This window comes from Myripristis murdjan, chromosome 16, assembly GCF_902150065.1.
Source record: "Myripristis murdjan chromosome 16, fMyrMur1.1, whole genome shotgun sequence".
In the NCBI taxonomy this organism is placed as follows: Eukaryota; Metazoa; Chordata; class Actinopteri; order Holocentriformes; family Holocentridae; genus Myripristis; species Myripristis murdjan.
Window position 1 is genome coordinate 29388788 of NC_043995.1, and position 27983 is coordinate 29416770.

The window sequence follows — 27983 nt, forward strand, 5'->3', positions numbered from 1 at the left end:
TGATGAGTGACTGATTGACTGGATCCACTCAGTGGCGTTTGATGGAAACATAACCACTAACAAACTTGCTTGGTTTGCTTGGTTTTTGCTCTTTTTACAATCAAATTGTATTGAACAAATGCACTGCAAAAAAATGGACTCTAAAAAATCTTGTTCTTCTTAAAACAAGTGAAAAAATCTGCCAGTGCCACAACAGGTGGAATTATCTCATCCAACTGGCAGATTATTTTCTCTTAAAACAAGATTTAAAACAAGATTTTAAGATTTTAACACTGAAGACGAGTGCGGATGATGTTGCAGTCGTCATGTTTGTTAAATGAAACCTTTCCTTTGCCTTTGCAGGAAACGCTGTTGGGACCAACGCCACTGACAGCGCGTCCAATGTCACCTCTCTGCTCGGCGAGGAGGAGGGGCCCGTCAAGGTCACCGAGGCTGTCGTCGCGGTAACCGGGGTGAGCGGCTCCGCCCGTCCCGACACGGCCGATTCCGTGACCGTGAGGGCGGGCCGCATCCCCCGCGCCGGCGAGGAGGACGAGCAGAGCAGTGGCATGTTCGGAGAAACGGTGGTTTCCGCGGCGGAGGAAGTGGGCGTGGCGGCTCCGCCCCAAATCAGCCCTGATTCGGCCGAGACGGAGCACCTGCTGCCTAGCAACCCGCGCAGACAGGAGGTGATGGAAGGAGAGGAGGAGGAAGAGGAGGATCGCCTGCCGCACACTGACCCACCTTGGATCAACGCCAAGGACACGGCCGTGTTTGACCTGGACCGCCTCTCCACCACCACGACCGCGCCCTCCGCTAACCCCTCCCATCCCGACGTCCTCCACGTGGACTTCTTTGACCCCTCCTCCCGTGGGCGTGGCCTGGACCTGGCCCCGCCTTCTCCCTCCTCACTGGCTCATGAGCTGCAGGGCGGCGACCCGACCTCCTGGGCCATGCCAGATAGCTACGACTACCTCACGCCCTACGAGGACGGCGTGTCCCCCACTGCCGACGAGTACACGTACAGCACCACGACCGACACCTACGAGAGCGACGAGGACCTGCGGCTGGCGGGCGGCTCCCCGCCCCGCTCCAGGCCACGCCCCCCAGGCTCCGGTTCCTTCGGCCCGGACGTGCCGCTGACTGGCGGGGGAGTCTCGGCTCCGGACGGCCCTGCGGCGGCTCCTCCCCCGGCCTCGCCCGTGGACGGGTCTGACGGGATGGGCGGCTGCCGCACGGGCTACCAGATGGTGAACGGAAGCTGCCGCTCGCCCTGCGACACGCTGCCCAACTACTGCTTCAACGGAGGACAGTGCTACATGCTGGAGGGCTCGGTCTACTGCAGGTACGACCGCACAAAAACACACACACAGATTTACACACACAGACACACATTACATACACAAAACTAGACATTACTAGTGCAGCATACAGGCATTGGGCCAAAAATGAACCGCAATTATGTTAACTCCAAGGTGAATCTACGGAAACTCAAACCTTTTTTTCTTTTTTTTTTTTCTTTTTTTTTGTTGTTTGTTTGTTTGTTTGTTTGTTTTAGGTTTTTCAGTTAATGTTGGCTAAAATCCACATACATTTTGGCGTTTGACCTAAGTTTATCTTGTTCATTTACAGCTTGTGTGAGGTAAACTTAATTTTGGGCCAAAACTGATTGTATTTTTTGTTACATGAACCTTTAAGGGCACCACTTTAACAACTTACCACTTACAACTTATTTTGGAGTGTGATTTCCAGAGCTTAAGCTGAATTAATTCAAGTGATTTTACTTTATTTGGCAAAAGAATACTTCCTGCGTACTGCTAGGCTGCTTGGTATGTACAAGATAGCATCTCATACATACAAGATAAAAACATGATATGCAAGATGATTTAACAGTAACAAACCTGTACATTTCAGCTGCAGTGGTCTTCATCCGGGTCGTAGACTTTCATGCATAATCAACAACAAAAACAGCATATTGCATGACACTGAAAATGACAACCACAAGAACAACACCGACCGATTCTGCAAACAGAACCTAGTATTGAATAAAGGAACAGGTGTGTGAGGCTTCAAATTCAGACTCATAAAATCACACCTCACCGTCAGGAACACTGTGGCACGAGAAAACATTCAGAGGACAGGTTTAGGATTCACTGTGACTACATGCATGCAGTCCTGTAACTCTGCAGCGTAAAACCGTTTGCATCCCAGTAAGCAGCTCCAACCAAATCGCAGTCCATCACACTAAAAGCTCAGTATACAATATTAAATATTAAAACCAGAAAAAAATAGCTCATGATAGTCAGTCGCATCAATTTCAGTCCATTAAGTGTGATTGTGTTCCACTACATCACATGAATTTAATCAAACCTTGTTTTAATGAATCGTCCTCCAGTGTCCCAGTGTAAAAACCTAAAGGATTGTTTCCAAAATAGTGAAGGATCCAAATAAAATTTTGGCACCAATCCCTCATAATCCCACCTTGAATGAATGAATGCTGTTCCGTCTCAAACAGCCCTATCTGTCTGTTTAGAGAATGAAATTTCCTACTCACCCCCACATGTCAGTGGAGAGGACCGGCAAACACCTTGCATTTCCATCTCTGCCTTCTCCAACACTATTGCAGTTAATGGGTCAAGTTTTTTTATTTTTTTTTTATTTTTTTATTACAGCTCCAAAACAGCGAAAAATGTCTGTCAGCTTCCTCCAAATCAGCTCGTGCAGCATGATGCAAGAGTTTCACCGCCAAATGATTCCACAGTGGGTGTAAAAGTGCAATATTTACCTCATTGTCCTCCACAGTTTACTGACAAAACACAACAGGAAAAAATGTCAATGAGGAAAACAGAGGAGATGATGGGATAAATATTGAACCTTTGGACCCACGATATAATTTTTAAGCCACAAAATGATGGTGAACTATTCCTTTAATGGCCATTCAGAGAGGAAAATACTCCTCCTTGCTCAGTGAAATGAATTGAGATGAGCTGACAGACGGAGACAACAGTGATGTGATCCTGAGTGGGAACATGTGGAAAAACTCAGTGCTGCTGAATGTGGAATAGGAACCGTATGACTTTTTTTTTTTTTTTTTTTGTCACATGGGTGCTTTATGAGTCCCTTGTTTTGCCAAGCTGTATTTTGTCTGTATTTTTACTTTTTCTCTGTGAGACTTTGAGTCATGCAAACAGGATGCACACACACACATACACACACACAATATGTGCATTTGTCAAAATCCGTGCACTCACACTGCAAGAAAATTTCCGTTGTAGCGAGTCTTTAATCTCATATTCAGTCTTGAAATCTTGTTTTTTTTCTTCACACAAGTTAAAAAACAAATCTGACAGTACGATGACATACTCCCACTTGGTTCCAACGCTGATCAGCTTGTGTCCAGAATTTCTCTTGAATCAAGTTTCATTTTCTTGATCTTAGTGAGCTGATCTGCCTTATTCTGCCTTGTTTCAACATATTATACATTCATACTGGCCAGGAAAATTCCTGAAACCAGTGAAAAGTGGGATTATCTCATCCCAGACCTCAGATTTCTTACCTCATTGTAAGAAAAACAATATTTTAAGACTCATTATGAGACTAAATGACTTGTAAAGATGGAGATTTTTTTTTCTCCCCATGCGTTTGTTCAATAAAATCCGGTTGTAAAAAGAAAAACAAACAAGCGAATTATTAGCCAGTGATCAGGTTTCAGTCCAACACCACAAAGTTGTTTTGAAATCCCCTAATCTGTCAGTCATCTTACATTTATTGGACAAAAACGCAAAGGAGTATCAGTTTTTTTTTTGGACTGCCACCCATTTTGGATCAAATCCCACAATAAAACGCCACATAAAAAAACTGTGGGATTATCTCATTCAACTGCCAGATTTTTTCTGGTTACTTGTTAAGATGGAAATTTTTGTGGTGCAAACATGCAACACACACATACACACTCTAATATAAGAAATACACACATGCACAGAAACTGCATGTGAACCTGTTGTGCCAGTCGATGAATACCAAACTGTCCCGTTACTGTACAGCCAACAGCCGCAGCGTAACCAACAGCCTGCGCTCAATACCAGCGATCCAATACGGTTGCCATGGCGATGGATCTAGGTGAAGGTCGGAAGTCAAACGGATTAAGAGAGCGATTTATGAAAATATGCTTTAAGCCACGATTCAGAGCGGGTCAGAGGAGTCTCCCTGCCGATACATTTGAATGTGAGGTCTCGTTTTTTTAAGCCAACAGCCAAAGATCACAGTGCATCTGCCGAGCGGGACGTCCCGGGCTGGTCTGAGCGGTGGTCACAGCCATGAGGGAGTTAAAAAAAAAAAAAAACAACACATCAGCATGCAGGGTGAGGATTAGAGCCTCTGTGGATGGATGGAGGGGGTGGGGGAGGGGTGGAGATGTCTGAAACTGTGTTTTTTCCAATCGCCTTCCTGATTTTTAATACCGCAGCATCATGGATTTGATGTTGTTTATTGTATCGGATTGAAAGTGAGCCGATCAATACCAATTCAGCGTCTAGGATCTGCAATAAGATTCATATCATCGCGCCCCGTCTCCTGCCTGCCTCAGGTTGGAAATTGATCCGTTCAAGAAGTGCCTGTTTTTTTATTTTGTTGTGTTTTTTTTTTTTTTTTTTCCCTGAATCACTTTGCCTTCCTCCGTTCACTCTAACTCGCTGCTCCCATGCTGAGTTTCAAACACCAGTTAAAGGAAAAATCCCTAAAACCCATGTGAAGCCGTTAGAAACGACCTCTAGGATTTACGTTCCATTTCTGGATCGATTTTGTTGTTGTGGCGGTGCAATTTTCCTTATTCCTGCGGATACCTGGCCAACCTGATGTGATGCTGTGTCCAGGTTTTTTTTATCTCCAGCAGCTACACTGGAGTTTGAGACGTCAATGGCAATCAAAGAGTGCGGAGCCGCCATTTTGCACCAACATTCAGCTATGATCCAGGAAGAAATCTATCGTAGAAGAGGACAGAAACCATTTTCTCCACCGCAGGAGCAGCAAATGGACCAGAATGCAATGCAACAGTCTCAGTAGACCAGACTGTGATGCAGAATAAAGACATTATTCTGAAGATATTTTTGTTTTGAGCATGGGTTTCTGGAAGAACTCTTGCTCCATATATTAATATTGCTCTATTGCTCCACCTACATGTAAAACCCAAAGCTGAATACAACAAGTCCAGGCTCTGGGGCTTGTCGAAAGGCATTCTGGGAAATGTAGAAAGTCACTAACTGGAGCAGAAGTCGAAGGACAGGTTGAGGGAAAGCGGGTTACACCAAAAATGCAAATTACACCTTGTCACGAAATAGCTTTGAATGCACCGAGCACCATAGATTGATGATCCGCAACAGTGTACAGAAATCCAAAGGTGGATTTTTCCTTCAATAGTTTAAAATGTGTAAACACCCGCTCCAGCTCCCCTCTATTATTTGTTATTTCTTCTCTTTACATGCTGTAATTTCTGTATGATCACTTGGGTATCAAAGGGATTGGCTCTATGGGTCTGAATTCCTCACCGTTGGGTTGCTTGTAAAGTTAGTGATCTAGGAACTGCCGCTTTTACTGCGCTCTCTGTAAGACGCTGGATGCCAAAAATGCCAGACTTAATTAGAAGCATAGGGTAGAAATAAAATTAATCTTTACCACCCCTGCCAGAGGGGAAAAAAAAACTGTAACTGCAACAGTGTGGTTTCTTTTTCTCACTTGGACGGAAAGTCTCTGGTCATTCATGTCTTCGGTGAAGCTCGACCTTGAGCCTTGAAAACGGCTAAATAAACTTCATCATGTAATTTTCAGAATGACATCAGTGGGAAGACACTCTAGTTATTGTTTTCTTCATTCTTGAAGACTTTTATTTTGGCAGATATGTGTATTTAGTCAGATAACCTTAAGGAGGAAGAACCATCACCATCAGCGTTTTAAAATGGTGGTTTAAGCGCGGAGCTGTTTCTTACTAACACATCAAGACTGCAAAATTTCGAAATTGTTCAGTTTTAATTTTGTAGAGAGATCATTACCTGAAATTCATTATTCGCTGTCTTTGAAGTGGCGAGGGTAGAGGATCCAGTTTGGAAAAGTGCAAACAAGGATTCAGCTCATCCTGGTTTTTGTTTTCTTTTTTCTTCTATTTATCCGCTAAGCTATCTGCATATATTTCCACATAATCCTGAAATGCAGTGAATGCACCAATCAGCGGGGAGAAATTTCCAATTAGCGAGCAGCTGCACGGATTAACATGCAAATTTATGCGCGGTGGCGATCGGCCTCCCGACTGGAGCTGAAGGAGAAAATATTGGCCAGACCCGCCGTCCCAACACTGTTATCTGCACAGCGGGGGGGCGCAGGCACAGATGTGGCACAAATAGGCGAGTAGTGACTGTTAAAGAAGGAGACTCATCTTCCATGCTGCTGCAGAGGCAGACTAATTAGACACACACACACACACACACACACACACACACACACACACAGAAAAATCAGACAATCTCAGTACGGCCTTGCACGAAAGTTTCAGACGCTGAGGAGGAAAATATATCTGTGCACCGGCATTTTGTGGCATTATCACAGCAGACACACACACACATATTTATACATGCATACACACTTTTAGAGACTCTCTTGACACACACGCACACACACTCACACACACACAGGCCTATGCATTCACACAGTCACATACTGTGTAAATATTAGATATACACACATGAACACTGTGCAAGCTGTTTTCCTGAGGCTTATTACAGCAAGCATGATCACTGTAAACACACACACACACACACACACACACACACACACTGCGTTTCTCTCCCGGCTTCCTTTATTGTTTTACTGATCCCCCCTGGAGTCACATGGTGCAAAAAATAAATCCATGAGCAAATCTATATTCTGTGAGTTTACAAATCTGTGCACACAGATTCATAAACTGTGCCCTTGAATCATGAGTCCGTAGCTTTTTTTTTTTTTTTTTTTTTTTTTTTTTTGAAATCGTACTCTCTGATTTACAAATCCACAGCCTCGGATTGAAGTGCGAGACCAAGACTATGTGCACATTTAGCCGGATAAATCCAAAAACACAGCTCCAACATCATTCACACTGAAATACCTGAAAACACACACAGTCCCTGTTTAAATTTGCATGTGTATATGCGATTTCCATTCAACGCAACATAGACACATTCGACCTTGGATGCTAAATATGATGATTTTACATCATTTTCAGAAGGCTCCGTTTTCCCATCCACGCAAAAAATGCTAGGCCGGAGTTTTCACATCTACCAATCCTGAAAAGCTTATACACCAGCTTAGTGTGAATAAAACGGAGATGTGTTTTCATATTTATCCAGCTTCATGCGGATGTGACCTGTAAAGTAAAGGATGCACACACTGTATAAGTATATAAAGTGCAATTAACATTAACATTAAATATATCCTGAAATCTAGATGAATGGGTGTTGCCTGGCTGATGCTATATAACAGTCTGACACGTTTATAAGGTCAAAGCTCGTTTGAGTACATAGATTCTGAATTTGAGAGATTAGATTGGTTATCTGAGGGTAAAAATGAACAAATGTGAGGAGATGGTTTACATGTCTGAGGTTATGGATTTGCAATTTGATCCGTGCGTGTACATCTGTAAACAGAGAGTAAACATTCGCACATGGATTTGATTTTTCTGCTGCGTGCTGCCAGCGGGGCTTCGGTGGTCTGCAGCCTCCCTGCAATAACAAGACAGTAGATTTATGTCCCCAGACAGACACCGTCCGTAACCCCGTGACCCTCGGCAACTTAAGGCTATATACAGCATCATGTCTCCACGGCGGTCACTAAACCCTCAATCCTATTCACTCTGCGCTGTGATCGTGACCCTGATCCCTCCTGACCTTTAACTCCTTCATGCCAAGGGGTCAGCCGCCGCCTCACGCACTAAATAACCACACAGACTGAAACGATATGCTCAAAGATATTTAAAGAAAATTATATGTTTACTGCGTTTATAGACTCAAAACCGACAGAGAGAATTCAACGAAAAGATGCTTCTTTTTAGGCGTGAAGCAGGTAAAAGGTGCCGTCGTTGCATCTTATATCACTGCAAAAACGCAAAATCTTACCAAGATTATTTGTCTTATTTCAAGTCAAAAATGTCTTATTACTAGTCAAAATATCTCATTACACTTAAAATAAGACATGATCACCTCAAAAGTAACTTGTTTTTAGACAATTGTCTCTTGTTTCAAGTGAAAATTTGCTTGAAACAAGTGAAATTTGCTTGTTTCATTGGCAAAATTTGTTTCTTGTTTCTAGCTAATTTTCATTTATTTCAAGTGAATTTTCACTTTTTCCACTGGCAAATTTGATCTAAAAACAATTTACTTCTGAGGTGATCATGTCTTATTTTAAGTGTAATGAGATATTTTGACTAGAAATAAGACATTTTTGACTTGAAATAAGACAAATCATCTTGGTAAGATTTTGCAGTGTAACTTCAGTGAGCTCTTTTTTTTTTAACATGTTTGAAGAAAAACAATATTTTAACACTGAATATGAGTCTAAGTGACTCGTCAGGATGCAGATTTTCTTTACCGTGAGTCACATTTCTTGTATGAGTAAACTCACTCAGCCAACAAAACAAAACTCTGATTCCGCACATGAACTCGAAAAGATGAATCAACCGATCAGGATACGAATTCGAAATAGCTGGAGAACGGCGGCGGAGAACTGAGAGGATGTGTCGAGGATCCAGAGGGAAGGGTGTGGGATGAGAGGATGGGGGTAAGGGTCGAGGGATGAGAGGGTGAGGATGGAAGGATGAAGGGATGGAGGGTGAAAGGGGAAGGATCAGAGGCGGATGGAGGCGGAGGATGATGATCGATGGCTGGGAAACAGGAGGAACCAGGGGAGTTGAGACTCTCATTAGACTGAACCCCCAGTGGCTCCTGCATTCAACATTCAAGAAGAGAGAAAAAAAAAGGGGTGGTTTGGGAAGGAGGGATGCGAAAACTGAGGCAAAGGAGTGAAGAAAGGATCTGGTGTGGCTAAATACTTTTTGTTGGCGGTGGTAACCTAGCTGTAAAACTTCATGATGTATCAGCAGACGATGTACGAATGAACGCCTTTTTCATCCCCAACAAGTTGACACCCACTATTTCAGAAATGACCTCTTCCTTTATTGCACCTCGTAAGTCACCACAGACTGTGCAGGGAAAATCGAAAAAAGCATTACTTTCCTCTCAAATCCAAACCAAAAGACACAGATTCACCGACCGGGAGGGGGGAAAAGAGCGATGCCTGAATGGCGATGTCCAAAAAGTGGCAGCGAGCGGACCGCGAGAAGCCGATATTTAGGGCGCGGTTTGGGCCTCGGTCAGAGCGTAGTGGGAGTGATGAACCTCATGACAGTGAGTCAGGGGGGGGGGGGGGGGGGGGGGGGGGGGGGGCTGCTGCAGAGACGGAGAGGCGTTTGACTACTGGGCAAAAGCACAATATGGGTCAGTGGAGCGCTGGCTCACATCGGGACCAATATGTTCCTGTGATCTGTGAGTGTGTGTGTGTGTGTGTGTGTGTGTGCGCAGCCAAACTGAAGCTGCTTCATACATCAGGCCAATTCAATTACAGCTGGATGAATGTTTAAGACCTTAGCCCTCAGCTTTATAACACACAGGCCTTTGAAGTGCTGTTTACTGCTGACCTCAGACCAGGCGGCCATTTCTCTTCCCCGCTGAGACGAAAATACAAGCTCAACCTTCAGAGAGTAATCGAGTACAGTTCGCTCATTAGTCGCTTCAAACCCCGCCGACAGAGCTGCTGAATTTAACCTGATGATGAAAAATCTTGAGGCCGACTCAGCTGCTTTGATTACATGACAGTATTCCAACGAAAGTCACGATAAAACACAAAAAATGACTTTATTTTGGTAGCTATTCCCCATAATGTAACATTCACCGATTTAACAATAAATGCAGAATTTACTGTTTTCCATTTCTATCCATTATTATATCAAAATCCCATGACTTTTACTAGAGGTTACTTCATGATTAACCAGTAGACAACATATTATTATTATGATTTTTTTTAAGCCGTTCCTCCTGTTACATAAAATCTGCAACTTAACAACTTTAAAAGTGAGACGAGGGGTGAGACATCGTAGTTCATTGTGCATTTTTAAATTCACGCCCAAATCTCTGTTTCCTCTTCCCGCGACACCAGATCCCAAATCGGTGACAGCTCGACATTATGCACAAAGCATCGCTTGCAGTTTTGAAAGCCTTGCACAAATTTCCTTCCTGTGTTATGTCACGCACCAACATCTGCCAACATCTGCAAAACACGTTGAATTATTGATGCGAGACGACATCGAAGTGCCATTTTCCAGTGATTTTAAGGCAGTCGTGCTACTGAGTCATGTCGTTCAAAATGTCAACTTTCCTGATCCTCCAGCTTTCATCTGATATGTGTTTTTTTTTTTAAAATGTTTGAACAGAAATGAGGAAAAGTATACACCCCACATGCAGCTATACATGTGCAGCTTGATCACACCACAAAAAATCATATAAATATTTTGCTGCGCTTTATCTTTAATTGGTGTAATGCAGCACAGTGTTTCACCTAATATGCAGTTCTTTAAGCTTCTCCACTGTCTGTTTTAAATACTCGGTGTCTGCAAACTCTTTCCTGCTGCACAGGAACTGAAGTGTTTTATGTTTCCACTTGAAAGTGTCCCAGTTGTTGGCAGAGAATGGAAGAAGAAGAGCAGGATAGTTAACATGAGCAGGGAGAGTCAACATGACTGAGCAGACTAAAGCCAGTAAATTACTGGGATAACCTTTCAGCCACCACTAGTGATTTTCACTATTCAAACATGCAGCTACATTTCCATCTTGCATCTTTTCACACATGCCAGGTTAATGCCGCGATCACGTAGAATTTTTTGTTTATTTTCTGCTGCCTATCAATTTCATTCTTGTGAATCTGTCCAGTTTCCGGCCATTCTTGGAAAAAGTCTTGGATTCAAACACGCCGGCAGCGGAGTCTTGTGATTGGCTCGCTCGCTCCATGTGAAAGCGTCTTTTGTCAGAGGGACGTATCCCGTCACGCGGCCTTCCCTGCAGGGTTGCTGATTTCATTCATGACACAGTCTGACTGGCGTTTTCCCTGTGGCGCTACTTTGTCTTGGTGTGGAAAATTGACAGTAAAGTAGGGATGGGCGTATCGATCCTGTGGTATCGACATATCGATACTCACACGCTACTCATTTGGCATCAACTTCCTTAAACAAATATCGATACTAACAAATAAGAATTGGGGGTGCATGCACAACTTTCAGCTGTTTTAGATAGCTTCCTTCACTTACTATGTGCCGACACACCCCTGTGCCTGGCGGGGTATTGAGCTGGCCCGTGTCACATGACGGCCCGACAGCACAGCCAGCAAGAGTGGCTCGAATGCGGGAGCCGGAGGAACACACAGAAAATAATGGCTGATCGGTCTTTTTTTCTTTTTTTGACAAGAAAAGTGCAAGAAAACAACAATAACAGTGAAAATGTGCAAATTTTTCTTCATATTTAATTTATTTCATTCATATTTATGTTATTTATTTTAATTTTAGTTTTATTATGTATTGACCATAATAAATATGGTATAAATGGTCTGTATTTGTCATGTAATTTGTCTTAAATGTAATAATATTTTGAATGAAAAAAACTGCCAATAAGAAATTATCAGTATCGGTATCGGTATCGATGAAAATGTAAGAAAAAGTATCAGCATCATATCGAATCCTAAAAGTGTGGTATCGCCCATCCCTACGGTAAAGATTTCCCTGAATATTGATCCCTGCTCCCAATCCTGAACATTTCAGGGAAAGATGTGTGAACGGGGTTAAAGAAAAAACAGAAACTGAAACTCCATCGATAGAAAATCAAAGTCCCGCCCACACTGTTTGATTGACAGACCCAGCACAGCAATTAGGGTTTAGCAGCAAAGATGGAGACAATTTTTTTAAAAAGAAAACCTCATTGGGTTTACACTTGGATCCTGCTCTTCTCACATTATTACCCTAAAAGAATAGAATAGAATAGAATAGAATAGAATAGAATGCCTTTATTGTCACTATACACATGTACAATGAGATTAAGAGCAGCTCCTTTTAGTGCAAACATGTAATAATAAAGAACAATAAATAAATAAATAAATAAATAAAGATAAATTTCAATATAGACAAGAATAAGTAAGAATAAAAATAAGTTATATATACAGTAAGTAGTTCTATATACAGTAAGGATTTAGTGGTGATATTGCACATTTAAATAGTGTTCACAGTAGGTGGTTGTGAGGTAATCACATTACAGTTATATTTCTGTGTGTGTGTGTGTGTGTGTGTGTGTGTGTATGGAAACACACTCCATCTCTGCTTCATTTCGCTGAGATTGAAACAGGTTTGTCTTGCTCGTCCCGCTGGTTTACTCGCAGCCTTTTCGCCGCGTTTCTGCGGCCGCATGTTGACCGCACTCTTTCATTTCATGTGATTTTGACTGTAAAACTCAATTAGTCTGCGTAAACACGCCGCGACATCTTTCACGGAGCGATCCGTGGCATCTCCGGCGCTGGCTCGCCCGTCCGTCTGACTGATGTGATCTGACAGCGCTTAACGTCGTAAATCATCTCCTCCAGAGCTGAGGACGGTATTCTGAGAAACAGGCGGAGAGGAAACGGGAACGGAGGGTGGGAAATGAAGGAAGCGGGGGGGAGAAAAGGAGGGAGCGTGAGCAGCCGTGAAAGAGAAAATCAGGAGATGTTTATACGCTGTGTGCGAGAGAGAGATGTTAAAAGAGAAAGAAAAGAGGCAAAATACAGAGGCGGAGTGAAGGGGGGCTTTGGGAGTGATCAGGAGAGAGAGAGAGAGAAAGAGAGAGAAAAAGAGAGAGAGATGGACAGAAGAAGAAAAAGGCGAAGGAGAAAGTGAGTGAAAGAGAATGAGTCAGAACGTTACACTGCCTGCCAGTATGGAAACGATTGGGGCGAGCCAGGTTGAATTTACTGGGCTCTCTCTCTCTCTCTCTCTCTCTCTCACTGTGTGTGTGTGTGTGTGTGTGTGTGTGTGCATCCTGCAGCTTGATGTAATTAAGTGAAGCTCTGAGCACAAACATCAGTTTGTATCCATAGCCATTTTTGATTTCATGGCCACATCATGGCAACTCGCACACACACACACACACAAACACACATACACACACAAACATAAAAAATACACACAGGCACACACACATACACACAAGTGCATAAACCGCACACACATAAAACACTCATGCACACACAGGATTACGGCTGTGTCAGGGATCACCTCCAATTCAAAGAGCCAAAGGGTCATGGAAACGACCCGAAAGTCAAACACACACGAGATTAACGACCGCTGAGGAGACCCAGGACAATACACACACACACACACACACACACACACACACACACACACACACATACACACATACATGCACACAAAAAGAATATGTGCTGTTTGCCAAAAGTATGCTGCCTCACCGTATTTCATGAGCATTTTTTGACACTACTAATCATTACATGTGCACTCACACACTCACACGCAGGCACACATTTGCACACACACACACACACACACACACACACACACACACACAGAGACAAACACACGCACGCTCACACATACCAAAAGCATGCACACATGGACCCAGTTTGTTTTTGCCAAAGGTAGCCTGGCCTGACGTATTAAATTTGTGACTACACACACACACACACACACACACACACACACACACACACACACACGCACACACAGAGCAGCAGGGCCAACAGTCCTGACGCAGTCCTGCTCCTGATTCAGTCGACTATCTTCTCTCTGTCTTTGTATCTTTGCCACTTTCCATTTCCATTTGGGCGTGTCGACGTGCGCCTACTCCACTGAGGGCTTTTATTGTGAAGGAGCAGCAGATTCATCAATATGCAGAAGTATAATGCATTTTTTTTTACAATATGTACACAAATGTAAACAAAAACTATATGGGAAAAAACTACACTAGTTGAGTAGATAACGTGCTTTGTCAGGTAGTTTTGCCAACTTTTTAAAAAAAATTGAACATCTTATGGTGCTTTCCCATTATATACTACAGTGGTGGAAAAAAGTTTTTGGACACCCATAAAATTTTACACAGTCTCAAATATTATCATGAAATATTTGTGGAAAAATCTTTTTTGTGTTTCAAAAGGTGTGGCTGCATTAGACGGATACAAACAAATACAAATTATATTTTTTTGTTTATTGTTTACAAGAAAAACTAACCAAACTAAATTCTTGACAGTTTAATCTTTATCTTCAGGCGTGTTTCCTGTGTTAGGTTCCTTGTTTTAGCCATTTTTGTGTCTGAAGAACTTTCAAATGTGCTGCCTTTATATAGACACCAAGCTTGGCAACAGAAATTGTGTCTTTTAATGAAAAGAACGACGTTCATCACTGGTACCAAAATGACCCAATACTCAAAATTTCTTATGTATTTTTATGGAACCAATCAATTTGAAGTTTTTAATGGCTTTTTTAGGATTTGTTTAGTATTTTGGCTGTGACTGTAAGAAATTGCACTTGAAGTACCTCCTCCTGGTGAAGCCCTGTCAGTAGCTTGCGGATGTGTTAATGTGGTAATGCCTGATCGACTAATCTTCTAATTGTCTTCTAATCTTCTAACTTCATCAACTTCTCCTTAGTCCAAGACCCATCTGCCCGCCAGTCCTCAGGGGAATCCGTTCTTAAAACACCATACGAGTGACTTTGCATCTTCAAAATGTAGAAACTGAATGTTTTTGTGAATATTTCCCCGAAGCAAGCAGTGGTATTAGACCTTTGATATCATTTTTCCTCCTTTTTCTCCAGCTGTTGGTTTCCATTTATTCCACTACAATATAAAAATGAACTTTCAGACACTTCAAACTATTTTCACACCAGTATTCCTTCTCCTTAATAAAGTCCTCCACATTAGTTTTCCTAAAAGCAGCAGCACGGTTGCCTTTTGATGACTTGAAATTGGAGCTGAGTGAGATGCTCCCTCCGCCAGGGAAAATAGTCCCCGGGGAAACGTTTTCCTTTCCACAGCCAGTTATCAGTTCTGTGGTTTATGAATGCCGGCGACGTTGGTAGCCGCAGAAGCAGAACATTATAAGTCCGGTATTTGATCCCAAAATTTGTATTTGCATAATGGCTTGTTGCACTGCAAAATGTGGGTAAATTACCTTAAAATTTTTTGAAATATCCTGCTGACAAATTGCACGGTTGAAAAATTAGTATCCTTGGAAGACGTAACAACCAAAAGTAATTTTATTTCTCATTTTTGCATAACTGTATGAGTATGAATGCGTCCACCAGCTGCCTAGAAGGAAATCTGGGAAAATTTCACTTCCATCGCCCACATCGCAATAACATCGACATGAAGCAGCTCTGTCTGATTTGAAAGGCAACATTCCCCCGGCGGCTGATGGCAGCGGGGATCATTGGCCGCATGTGCACGATGCATAATTGGTTTGGAGTTTGCGGCGTTATGAGCACACTCTGGGGAGTCCACGGCTTATTTTAATAGGTTTTGATGGAGGTAACGCCTGGAGATCCCTGCAGACCTTCCAAGGATTTATGGGGTGCAGCTTATTCACGAGGAATGTTATTCATTTTGGGCCATTTTATAGTGTGATGACAGCTGAAACAGACAAATATGCACGAGTTGACATGGCAAATACCTTAAATACAAAATAGGTATTTATATTTGGTTCACCGACGGGCCAGAAATAACTGGTCTGGCTGGAAATTTACAAGCAGGGAAGGAGTGTGTACCTAGTAAGTATTTTTCCTGCCAAACGCTGCTTCTCTGTGTGTATTTATGACTTTTTCTTGGCGCTTTAAGGTTATTTTTTTTTATGTCACACTCGCACACAACGCTGTTTCCAGGCAAAAACCAAGATATCTCCTCTCGTATTAGCATCGGTTCGCTCAGAAATGCAGTTACACTTGTTTCTCTTTTGAAAAGCAAAATGGTCAGAGTCAGCACCGACGTGTCGTCCCATTTTCAAATCCCTTTTGCAGATTTCAAACTGAGGGATTTAGTTTTTGGTGGAGGTCGCTTCTTTAGTTAATGGCTGATTGGATGGAGCAGTTTTCTCCCCACTGCGGCTTCTAATAGGGTTATAATGCTCCCATCTGCATAATGGAAGCCAATGTAGCGATATTTTATTTAAGCCAGTTTGTTCTGAGTGCGGTGCAGAGGAGTGGGTGCCTCAGGGAAATCTAACAGATCTGGGAGGATGGCTGATGAAAGAAAAGAGTGTTATATGCGGGTGGGTTGGTTTTAATTTATCTATCTGTGCATGTATCTCTCTGTTTCGTCCATCAGTTTCTCTTATCGTAACCACTGTCGCTATCAGTGTGGTGAAGTCCCTGCTGTCTTTATAATCTGTTTTTAGTTTTGTTAGCCTCTCTCCCATCTGATGAGCACATGTCACATGCTCTCAATCAGCGGAGGAGCGGCACACTCACTGGTGTTAGTGAACCAGGTGTCAGGATAACGTTACTATATAAAAATACACCCTCTTCGCTGGCCTAAATCACAAAGCAGGGCTGCATTACATCCAATCCCCAGCAGCTGAGGCAGCGTGCGTTCACCATGTTTACCCAAGTGAAATTCTGGTGTCGGATGTAAGCGCCGCCAGGAAATCCTGTCCACACGCAGGAAGTAAAGAGACAAAACTTAAGAGCTACAAACTAAAAAAAAAAACATCTCCTACAAGGCAAAGTAAGTAAGTTAGCGTCCTAACAAGATGTGAGCAAACGCCTCACCCAGGGGAAAGTGGACCTCCTCACCTCCTCCACCAGCAGATACTAATCAAAAGAATTTGTTTACTGACGTCACATAATATGATTTCTGGGTTTTGAACTCCTCAAAATTACATTTTGCTATTTGGAGCCATCAGCGTCTGAAGTTGGCCTCAGCGGCTTTAAATGTCCCCGGATTTAATCAAATTTGCAGGCAAACTGCAACATGCAGTGATGTGATTTTTCTATATTTTCTATATAATAACAATTGCAATCTGCGGAATAGCTTGCTGGTGATAGTGAAAGATCAACCGGGTGTTAGGATGCTGTTTCTGTGTAAAAAATACACCGTATTATTGGCCAACATCACAAAGCAATAGCACATATAATATATAATAATACATTTTAACATTCTAATGAATAGATTTTAGCACTAATAACAACTGCAGTTAAGGCTAATACATCATAAAACTATTTAATGTGATATTTATGGCCAAAGTATTGTACAAAATAATGAAATGATGTGAAAATATGACACCTGCTAATGTCTAATATTAACTGTAACTATTTAAAAACATACGTGACAGAACTAGATGCTTCTACACTGAAGGTTTCCATGTCAAACAAACTACTTCTACTTGAAATATGGCTCATGAAAGCTGGAAAAAACTGGGATTTTGAGGATCTCAGAGAAAGAAATGTAACTTGTGCTGTAAATGCAGCAGGAAAAATGATCCCATACAGCGCCAATGCATCTCAGATGTGCGGTGATGACCGTCGACAGCCATATTTTACTCACTCCACCTCATCGGAGCCCAGTCGTTCATCTTTTCCTCGTTAAAAAAAAAAAAAACTATAAACTTTTATCCTCTTCCCTCCTTCATTAAATTTCAAGATTTGTTTGAAGAGCCTATAAAGTCATCTAATCGAATGAAATCGAACCCCGTGCTCCTCCAGATCCACCTCTCTCTGAGTCCTGCCTTCGAGCTGACCCTTGGCTGCCCCCCACCTCCCTTCCAAAGATTTAATACAATGAAAAAACATGGGCTTTCATTCAACAAAGAAACGCCTCGCATGACGTATTGCTTCAAAGTTAGCATCAAATTGAATGTGCTCGAGCTCGTATCAGTGAGTCAAAATGGGTTTTCCCGTCCTCTGCCAGCGTTTTTTTTTTTTGTTGTTTTTTTTTTATCTCCAGGTCAAGCTGTTTTGAATCTTGCCCTCGAACTGCCCCTCCTTTGCCCTTACTTGACTCATTTCCTCCGCTCCTCCTACGCTCCATTGCAGTTGCATGACAGAATATGCTTTCGCTCAGCAAGAAAACATCGGGTAAGAGCGTTATTCGAGCGCCGCCAGTGCTGCATTTTGATATTGAACATTTCCAAAAGTACCTTGGCCTGTCCTCTGCTGCCCTTTAGCCCTAAACCAACCTGGCTTGTATCTCTAGTTGCCCTTGAATTGCCCCCCACACTCCCTGGCCCGTCCCCTTATTAGCCTTCTGGTCTCCTCCCTTCTCACCCTCCATTACCCCTCATCAAACCCGGCGGGGGGCCTCATGTTGGGGGGCCGCTGTCCCATCTGTGCCCTTGTTACCCTCTGCAAGCCAAATCTGGGACTCTCTCTCTCTCTCTCTCTCTCTCTCTCTCTTTGTCTTTGTCTATCTTTCTGTGTCGCCCCAGCGGGCCAGACTAATCAGGTAAATATTGAGAGGATTTGTTCGCTCTTTGTAATGTGGCTCGGGCCGCCCCCACCGCTAATTCTGCCGTATTCCTGCTGGGCCGGGATGACTCTTCAAATCAGGGCCGCGGCGAGCCACAGCGATGTGGATAATGACAGGTTGGGGAGGGAAAACCGCGCGGCGGGACGGGGCGGGAAGGCCTGCGGGACGCGTGGGAGGTTTTACAGGGAGAGAGAGGAGAGGGCGGCGGGGGAGCGAGGGGAGGAGGCTGGTCGGGAACTTCTCAGCCGGAGCGGGGTTGAGTGCTTTTAAAGCCGAAAAGAGCTCTGACAGTCGGTGTTTTTGTTTTGTCACTTCCAATTCGGTTTCTGGTCCGTGCAGCCGCTCCGGACGTGACACTTTTTCTCGAAGGAAACCCGATCCTAAAGATTGTCTTCAAGCTTTCAGCCAAGGACCGTTTCCTTTTGTGTCAGCCGGCTAAACTCCCTAAATTGTTTTCTCAAATACGAGCGGACCGAAATATCCACCTTGGGCTGTCGGGAAATCTGCTGCCGCTGCCGTGTTGTCCTCCAAATGTCAAAGAACAAAAAAAAAATAATAAAACAAGTCAGTTGCGCAAAGTGAAAGCAGAGACATGATTCAGCTGGAGGCGCTCGGCAAAGTGCAGGAGGAGGAGGAGGAGGAGGAGGAGGAGGAAGAGGAAAGAGACGAGAGGGAGGGAGAGAGGAGGAGGTGAGAGAGCCAGTGAACAAGAAACAAAGATTTTCAGGAGGACAAGCAGCAAGACAGAAACAGGAGAGAGAGGGAGGGAGGGAGGGAAGGAGAGATAACGCTGATGGAGGAAGAGAAGGACAGAAAAAAGGAGGGATGGGAAGTAGCCAGTAAAACATGAGCGACTCTCTCTGGAGGGCTGACTTAGATTGTGTGTGTGTGTGTGTGTGTGTGTGTGTGTGTGCATGTGTGTGTGCAATGGAATGACATGTCAGGGCTGCGTCGGCTTCTTTTGCCGCTCAGCTGGGTTGCCATGGCAACCGGCCCGTCCTCACCCTCTCCTTCCTTTTATGTCTCTTTCTCTTTCCATTCGCATCCTTCGCTCGCCGCCGCCACCCCCCCCACCCCACCCCACACACACACACACACACACACACACACACACACACACACACACACACACCCCTCCCGTCTCACTCTGACTTACATAAACCTCTTCTTTGTGCAAACACAGAACGCTCCGAGCGCGTTTAAGTCTCCTTGAAAACGTGATAGTGGGCATTGATAGCCGTCTCGCTCTCTTTTTTTCTCTCGGCCTCTCTATCTCGCACGCACACACACATACACACACACACACACACTAATGCACACATGCACAAAATGCCCTCTGGCCCGGTGCCAGTCATCCCGTTCAGCTGGCAAAATAAAAGCATCAAGGATCCAGGCAGGATACAGGAAGTGGCGGGTGAAAGGAGCCTGTTTAGCATGGAAACAGTGTAGCTCGACAGGCCATATACCCCGACACCTTCATGTGTGTGTGTGTGTGTGTGTGGGCGGGTGGGTGTGTGTGTGTGCATGTGTGAGAAAGAGAAAGAGGGCGAGAGAGAGAGAGAGAAAGAAAATGCAGTTGATCGCCTGGTCATTTTTTAAAGCTGCTCTCTCTCTCTCAGCCTTCTTTGTTTGCATGTGTGTGACAGAGTGTGTGTGTGTTCATGTGTGCATGTGTGTATTTGCGCATCACATCCCCCCATTTGCACCATGAATACTTCATTATCGCATGTTCTGGCTCGCGTCTCTCATCCTGACCGAGCTGTTAAATCACGGCAGTGGAGGGGAAAAAATGTGCAACTGCAATTTTGTTGTTTTTCCTTTTCTTGTCGTCTTCCTTTAGTTTATGTGGTCACTTTTTTTTTTTTTTTTTTTTAAGTGAGTTTCATGACCCTGGAAACCTTGAAATGCAGAAAAACCACATTCACATGGCATCAGTGAGAAAATGAGCATTGTTTGCTTTGCGCCTAAAAAAAAAAAAACTCCTTTTGGCATATGTTTTTTTTCCCAGGTCTGGGATCAATTACAGATAACCAAACAGTGAAAAATGATGCATCCGCTGTTTGGAAAACTGAACATTTTCTCTAACAAAACCCTTTATAACTTGAGTTTACCCAATGGAAACACATAGGAAAAGATATTTGTCTATTGTTTTTTTGATTATAACCAGTATTGGGACCAATTACTCACAAAACTAATAAGTTACAATTACTAATTACTTATGTAAAAAAGTCATTTTGATTACTACTCAATTACTGCTGCAGAAGAGTAACTCAATTACTGGGGAAAATAATTTTTATGATTACTTTTTTTCTTTTCTTATATCCTCTTATTAATGCACATATTTTTGCGTTGCTGTTGCAGTGTGGACATGCAGTGTACTTTGAAAAAGTAATTCATCATAGTTTGAAGTAGTGATGTCAGCATGTCCAGGTGGGGAATTGAATTGAATACTATCCGCTCTGCCGTCGGGGAACACATGATGCACCTTTTTTTCTCCACAAGACGCACATTTTTTTGAATAGGATAATAAAATAATAATAATTAGTAGTAGTAAGTAACGGCGCATTGTATTGTCAGTATCGGTAACGGCGTTGTAACGGGGGAAACAGTCATTTCTTTGATTACTCGTTACCAGTGATGGGAGTAACGGCGTTACTAACGGCGTTACTTTTATCAGTAACGAGTAATCAAAGAAATTACCCCGTTGTAACGCCGTTACCGTTACTGACAATAAAATGCACCGTTACTTACTACTAATACTTATTATTATTATTTTACTATCCTGTTCAAAAAATGTGCGTCTTGTGGAGAAAAAGCAGTGTGTCAGTTTTCAAACTGGTCGGACTTTGCAGTTTTTCGTAACTTATCAACATGCATGGAGAATGACTGAGCACAAATTACAAGCATCATCTGTGTTCTCCGACGACAGAGCGGATAGTTTTGCCGCCTGTCGTACAGAAGACCGCGGGTTCAATTCCCCATCCTGACTAACTGACATCACTACTTTAAACTATAATGTATTACTTTTTCAAAGTAAAGTGCCCAACACTGACAATGATGGATGAAACTTGACAGCAACGTCCACACTGCAACAGCAACGCAAAAATATGCATTAATAAGAGGATATAAGAAAAGAAAAAAGTAATCATAAAATGACTTTCCCCAGTAATTGAATTACTCTTCTGCAGCAGTAATTGAGTAGTAATCAAAATGACTTTTTTACATAAGTAATTAGTAATTGTAACTTATTAGTTTTGTGAGTAATTGGTCCCAATACTGGTTGTTACTGATAAAAGTAACGCCGTTAGTAACGCCGTTCCTTTGTAACGCCATTACTCCCATCACTGATTATAACAGAACAACTTCCCAGAAAAAGTGCACAATATTTATTTTTTTTTGCTTGCTTGAATTCAACTTCACCTGGAGCTTTCTTTCTTTTTTTTTTATTGTTGTTTATGTATTTACTGTGTTTTAATGGGTTTTCACTGTCCAAACACTAAAACCTTCACAGCCTGTGTTAAAGTTTCACTACCCAGCGCTCGACACAATTAACAACAGGCTCCCCAGCTTCTCTTATTTAAGCTGTTTTTCTTTTTTTTTTTTTCTTTTTTTTTTTTTTTTTGGTGAAATTAAATTTGCAGTGTAACGCGCCGCCGTGGATTCCCCCGCTCGTGTGAAGCGCTGAAACCGTTTTGCTGAGCAGCGGTACGGTCTTGTTAAGCGGTGAAATAGATTTGTCGATTTACTCTCCAAATAGTCAGCAGACAAAGCCATCTGCCTCTGTCGTTTATGTCCCCAGGCGGACACCGTACCCTGCCAAACGCCAACGGAGGGAGTCTGGGGCTCAGATGGCGCTTGTGTGTGTATGTGTGTATTCCCCGCATGTGCTCATACACCCACACTCGGATGCACATATGCATTGTGTTAGAACGTGTAAATGGCGAATTGTGTCTTTTACGACTGTGTGCATGAGAGTGTGTGCAAAGCGTGTGTGTTTGCCAGTGTGTGTGTGTTTACAGCTGGAAAATCGCCGCTGGCTCTTTGTCTTTTTCTCACGTGTTTTTTTTTTTTTTTTTTTTTTTTCCCAGACAAGACGTTCACATTATCCTCGTCTGTCCTGCAAAGCTGCGTCCAAAACTCGATGTTGACTCATGATAAAAAAATAACAAAGAAAAGCTAAAAATTTATGTAACGTGCAGCTTGTCGCGGAAAAGCTGCAGCTGAAGTTTGGAGAAGAGCCGTAAACGCCTGCTAGTTTTCAGATCCCACACCAAAGCATGGAGGGATAATCAGGAACAGAGAGGGAAAATCTGAATTTTGTAAACAGACCCAACTGGAATAAGGGGGCGTTCAGAGTCCACTGCAGCGCTAAATGGTGCTTGAAAGCAGTATGTGCCAAATCTGTGAATGGTGCCTGGATGTAAATACAGTACAGACATATAGACACACTCACACACACACTCACACACACACAGCGGTATCTCACTGACAGGGACAGGCATATGATTCACTGAGTGTGAGCGTCAGTGTGAATCACTAAGAATGCACTGCAGATTGGTCAATTACCCCGCTAACCTTCTTTTTCCTTCATTTCTTCATTTCTCCTCCTTTGATTTATTCCCTCCTGGTCCATTCACCCCTGCTCTCGTTTTATCTGTCACCCTATTTATCTTCCGCTGACTCCACTCTGCCCCGTCGCCATATTTCATCACCAACACATATTCCTGCCCTTCCTCTGTTTTGTTCCACTCTGTTTCTGCACCTCTGACCACCATTTTTCTGTCCGCCTGACCGACATCACTCTCCATCGTGTTTGCACCCCACTTTCTCCGCCCCTGCTGTGTCGTTTTTCTCAGGTGTAACGTCCAGGATTACATCTGGCATAAGGGCGCTCGCTGCGAGTCGGTGGTGACTGAGTTCCAGGTGATGTGTCTGGCCGTGGGCGCCTCGGCTCTGGTGGTCCTGCTGCTCTTCATGATCATCGTCTGCTTCGCCAAGAAGCTCCACGTGCTCAAGACGGAGAACAACAGGCTGCGCAAGCGCAGGTGAGGCCGTCCCACTGCAACGTTTGTTTGTTTTTTCATCAGAAAGCCAGGGCAGATCATCATTTTTTAAGGAAAACAAGTAAAAAACATATTTATTTGTAGTGATGAGCTGATACCATTTTCCTACTCCTGATAATAATCCCAAGTACAGGACTTTGCCTATTGACGGACCCAGAGAACCGATCCAATACTGAAACCATCTTTGAGTACAGTTTTTACAAAAGTAAACATTTTCTTTCACTGAGGCTCAGTTCAGAGTCCATGACAAGACGTTAATCAGCTGACTCAAGTCTCAGACATCACAAGAACAAATGAGGGAAACCGGAGACATAAATATATAAATAGTGTGAGCCCATAGCAAAGAAGGAGCTGCTAGAAAAAACATAAACATCAAACATGGACGTCACAACCAAAGGCTTGATGAGGCGAAGAATCACCACAATTGGATCCATGTTTAAGTCAAAATGACAACAAGAGAAACTGTTTGAGATTCTGAAGGTCTGAAATACTTTACCACCCAGAAATCGTATAAAGAGACAGAAGTCACACCTCCATGGGTCTAAATTTAATCTTGTGTTTGGCTGGAGACAAATATCTTCTGGCAGCAGGTTCGGCCCATCGTGTTATCTTCAGACTGAAGTTTTGAACTTTCTTCGCCGCATCCTGTGATTCCCAGCACCGGAATGTCACTGGCGCAGAAAAGCAGCATCATCTCTAGTGGGACTGCCCTCTATATTGCAGCGTTAATTGGTTTTGGCTGATAAAACTGTATTGTTATATAAAAAAAATCTTGCCCGAGGCAGTTTTAGAGACAAAATTCATAACTCTTGTTCAGTTTATTTCAGTCGAGGCGCCTCCGATACACAGGAGGGTGACGACAGAAAATAAGCCAATAGGGAGCTGAATAGGAACCCAATAGATCTTGAGGAACATCGGGGCCGCGGTGCAGCTGAAATCACTGTAATGGCGAGGCGTGCAGAGGGGGCGGCGGCGGAGATGGCGGCTGTGAAACCGCATGAGCTGAGGGGAGGGAAGCAATCAGAATACAAACAGGCAGAGATCAAGACGACGACCAGAGCAAACAACAGCATGTGCTCTTTGCAGAGGTGGAGAAACAGGCTTTGGGCTGAGGTTTCTGTACTTTCTGCAGAGGAAGTCTAATTTGCAACCATAACTTGTAAATTTTACATTTAGTCATAGTCATAGTCATAGTCATATTTATTAACTCTTCACCACAATTGTGGTATGGAGTACAAACAATACAAAATAAATGATGAACAGTCAGAATGAGTCATCACAGGTCGAAGTAAAAAGAAAAAACAAGCCTGCACTCGATCATTTAAAGAGTGGCAAAACCTTATTCAAGAAGGCACCCAATTTACATATTGTTTGTAAATTATCAGTCTTCAATAAAGCTATACATTTAAACATAGATGGGCGATTTAAAAAAATATTTAGGCAAGTACTTATTTCTGGTCTCGGAAAAAAATTAAATTTTTACATTCAAACAAAACATGATATTCATCTCCCAGGTGGCCGTCATTACACAGGTTACTAAACCTTTCATTCCTTTCCAGACCCTTGTATCTACCTGTTATTTTAGGAAGTCTATTATTAGAAGTTCGGAGATTACAGATGGCCTGACTATACTTCTTATTTTCACAGAGTAAATATTTTTCAAACTTAAAAACCTCTTTAAATTCACAATATAAATCACATGAGGACATGTTCTGTAGTTCATAACGCCATTTCTGCACAAACTGATCCTTTAACCTCTGCTCAACTGCCATCTTCAGCCATTTAATGTTATCACATCTCTGGTCTGACCAAACATAAGAAAAACCGCATTAGTTTAGGCATTTTACAGTCCGGAGTGACTTTAAATGATGGAGGTGGCTGAGTCGAGGACGCTTTGACAGGTGCAGGACGAGCCATCCCCACTGATTTCGACCGGCTGCTGCACAAATCGGCATCACTGAAACCAATTAATTAACCAAAATGTCTCACATGTATTTAATTCTGTGAATGGATCTAAAATTTTCCCAAATTTTCTTATCATGACAAAGCGGACTTCAAATCCCTTTTCTGCCACAACAAAAAAATAACATGACAGATGTCACATCAGTGGAAAAGTGGCTTCCACAAAACAGCTTTATCTTCCATTTATATAATTTACCTTTCCATTAATATGCTTGAGTAGTTTTCACTCTTTGTTCTGTGCTGCTGCAGTGACACAGTTTCTCTCTCGCACACGGTGACGGAAAGCGGGAACGCATCAACCCATTAGGTTTTAATGATGCCGTTCTAATCTATTTGAATGGAAAGAATGCACATTAAATACGATATCAGCCTCCGGCGGCTGAGTCAGTGGACGGAGCTGCAGGCATGATGGAGGCACAATGGGCAGAAAATAAGAGAGAAAGGATAGAAGAAGAGAGGAAAATAGGATGACAATAAAGGAGCTAAAAAGAAAGAAAAAAGGGAGGTGAAGGATGGGAGTGATACAGCTGGGTTAGTGGGGAAAGAAAGATAAAGAGAGAGAGAGAGAGAGAGAGAGAGAGAGAGGATCAGAGAGTCTGTGGGCTTTAGGAATGAGAATGAGATAGCGAAGGGGGGGGGTGAAAAATAGAAGCGGGGGATGGGCGACAAAAAGAAGAGAGGCGAAAGAGAGACAGGGACGGTCAGACGGCGGGAGGGGGGGGTCGGATAGATCAGCCAAAATGGAGGAGAATGAACAAGTGAGGGAGACAATGAAGGAATCTGGAGGAAGAGGAAGACGAAGAATAAAGGAGTGTGGGGGGGCTGACGGTGTGTGTGTATGTGTGTGTGTGTGTGTGTGTGCAGCCGGCGGAAAACAAGATGACAAGACAGATGAGGGAGAAAACGGGAAGAGGAGGAAAAGAAAAGGCTGGTGTGCACTCTCAGTAGAAAAGGTTCTCTGCGGGTTTTTGCAGCAGCAGGTTCCGGTTCCACACAGGACCCTCAAGGTGCCGTCATAACCCTCATACAGAGCATAGAAATGACTTCTGCACAGACATGTGACCTGAACGATGCCATCAAAAACATTTTACAAAGGTTTTCCACAGCACCTGGCTCAAACGGTTCTGCACGGGACCTTCATGGTTTTGTAAAATGCCTTTTAGAAACGTTCCCGATAACACCAAGATTTAAATAGTTCTGCACATGGTGTCAAAGCAAGATTTCTAGAGAGGTTTTCTAAGCAAATGGTTCACCAAATGACCTGAGCCGCGCATTTGCAAGCATAAAGGGTCCTGCGTTGCACCCAGCTCAGACGGTTTTCCACAGATCTTTAACGGTGCCGTAAAGAACCCCTTTACAACAGCTTCATATCGAGTTCAAATCGTTCTCCATGTGAGTTTAGCGGTGCCGTCAGAACGTTTCCTTTAACATCGACGTTAAAAACCCCGTGCAGAAGGCTTTTCTATAGCACTTTGCTCAAACGCCTCCACAGAGGAGTTTTTTGGTGCTGTAAAGGCTTTTTTTTTTTGTAACATTGAGCTTGAACTGTTCTACACAGGACCTTAACGGTGCTGTAAAAAGACTTTTAGCGGTGGTTCTCGGCTCAAATCGGCCAACATATGATCTTTATGGAGATTTTAAAAAGACTTTCAGCAAAAGCTCTCTATAAACACCAAGCTTAAAGGGATACTTCATGCAAAAAAATTGTCCTAAGTTCTCCTGAACGTGGACAAACAAAAGGTTTTAATGGCATGGCTGACAGAGAGCAAAGGTCCCAAAAACTGTAGGCGTTTCTGTTAGGATGGAGATGATCGGCGACATCAACAAATAGAAGAAAATGTAAACGGCGTCTTATTGAAATCGCCGGTCAGCTCCACTCTGAGATGGGTGCAATGTTTGTGAGGCATGCATTGAAAACATTTTTTTGTCAGAAAGACGTCTCTGTGAATTAAAGCTATACAACACATAGTTTTTCGGCAAAATATTCCTTTAAATTCAATTTACACCGGACCTTTACGGTGCCGAAAGGAACAATTAAAGAATGCATGGAATCCTGCCAATCTGCAGTGTTTAAAGGAGCCTTTCAAAAAGCGCTTTGGACTCTATTTGATTCCATTTGATTTTTTTTATTTGAACAATTAAAGCTTTCTTTCACACAGTACAGCTCTGTATAGAAACACGACTTCAACCAAAGAACCCTTAAAGAACTTTTTTCGTGTGTAATGTGGAGAGAGAAAGAGAATTGAGTGTACTCTGAAAGATAAAACGGGAGTGAGAGAGATAGGAGGGATTGAATTGAGCGGGGGTGGAGGGTGGGGAGGGGGGGGGGGGTGCTTTGCCCGTGTTTTAGCCGGTGCGCCGGCTCTTTGCCTAGCAACAGGGCCGTCGTGGATGAGCAGCCCGGCGGACGCGAGCGCTG

General features: G+C 43.1%; 1 protein-coding gene across 4 annotated transcripts in view; it reads left to right on the plus strand.

The window, feature by feature from the left end:
• Positions 1-27983, plus strand: part of cspg5a (chondroitin sulfate proteoglycan 5a) — a 67721-nt gene that overhangs the window by 24692 nt on the left and 15046 nt on the right. For all 4 annotated transcript variants that reach the window (XM_030073230.1, XM_030073231.1, XM_030073232.1 and 1 more), the window contains exons 2-3: positions 343-1324; positions 23396-23584. In XM_030073230.1, the coding sequence (XP_029929090.1) occupies positions 343-1324; positions 23396-23584 (1171 nt within the window). The remainder of the gene's footprint in view (positions 1-342; positions 1325-23395; positions 23585-27983) is intronic.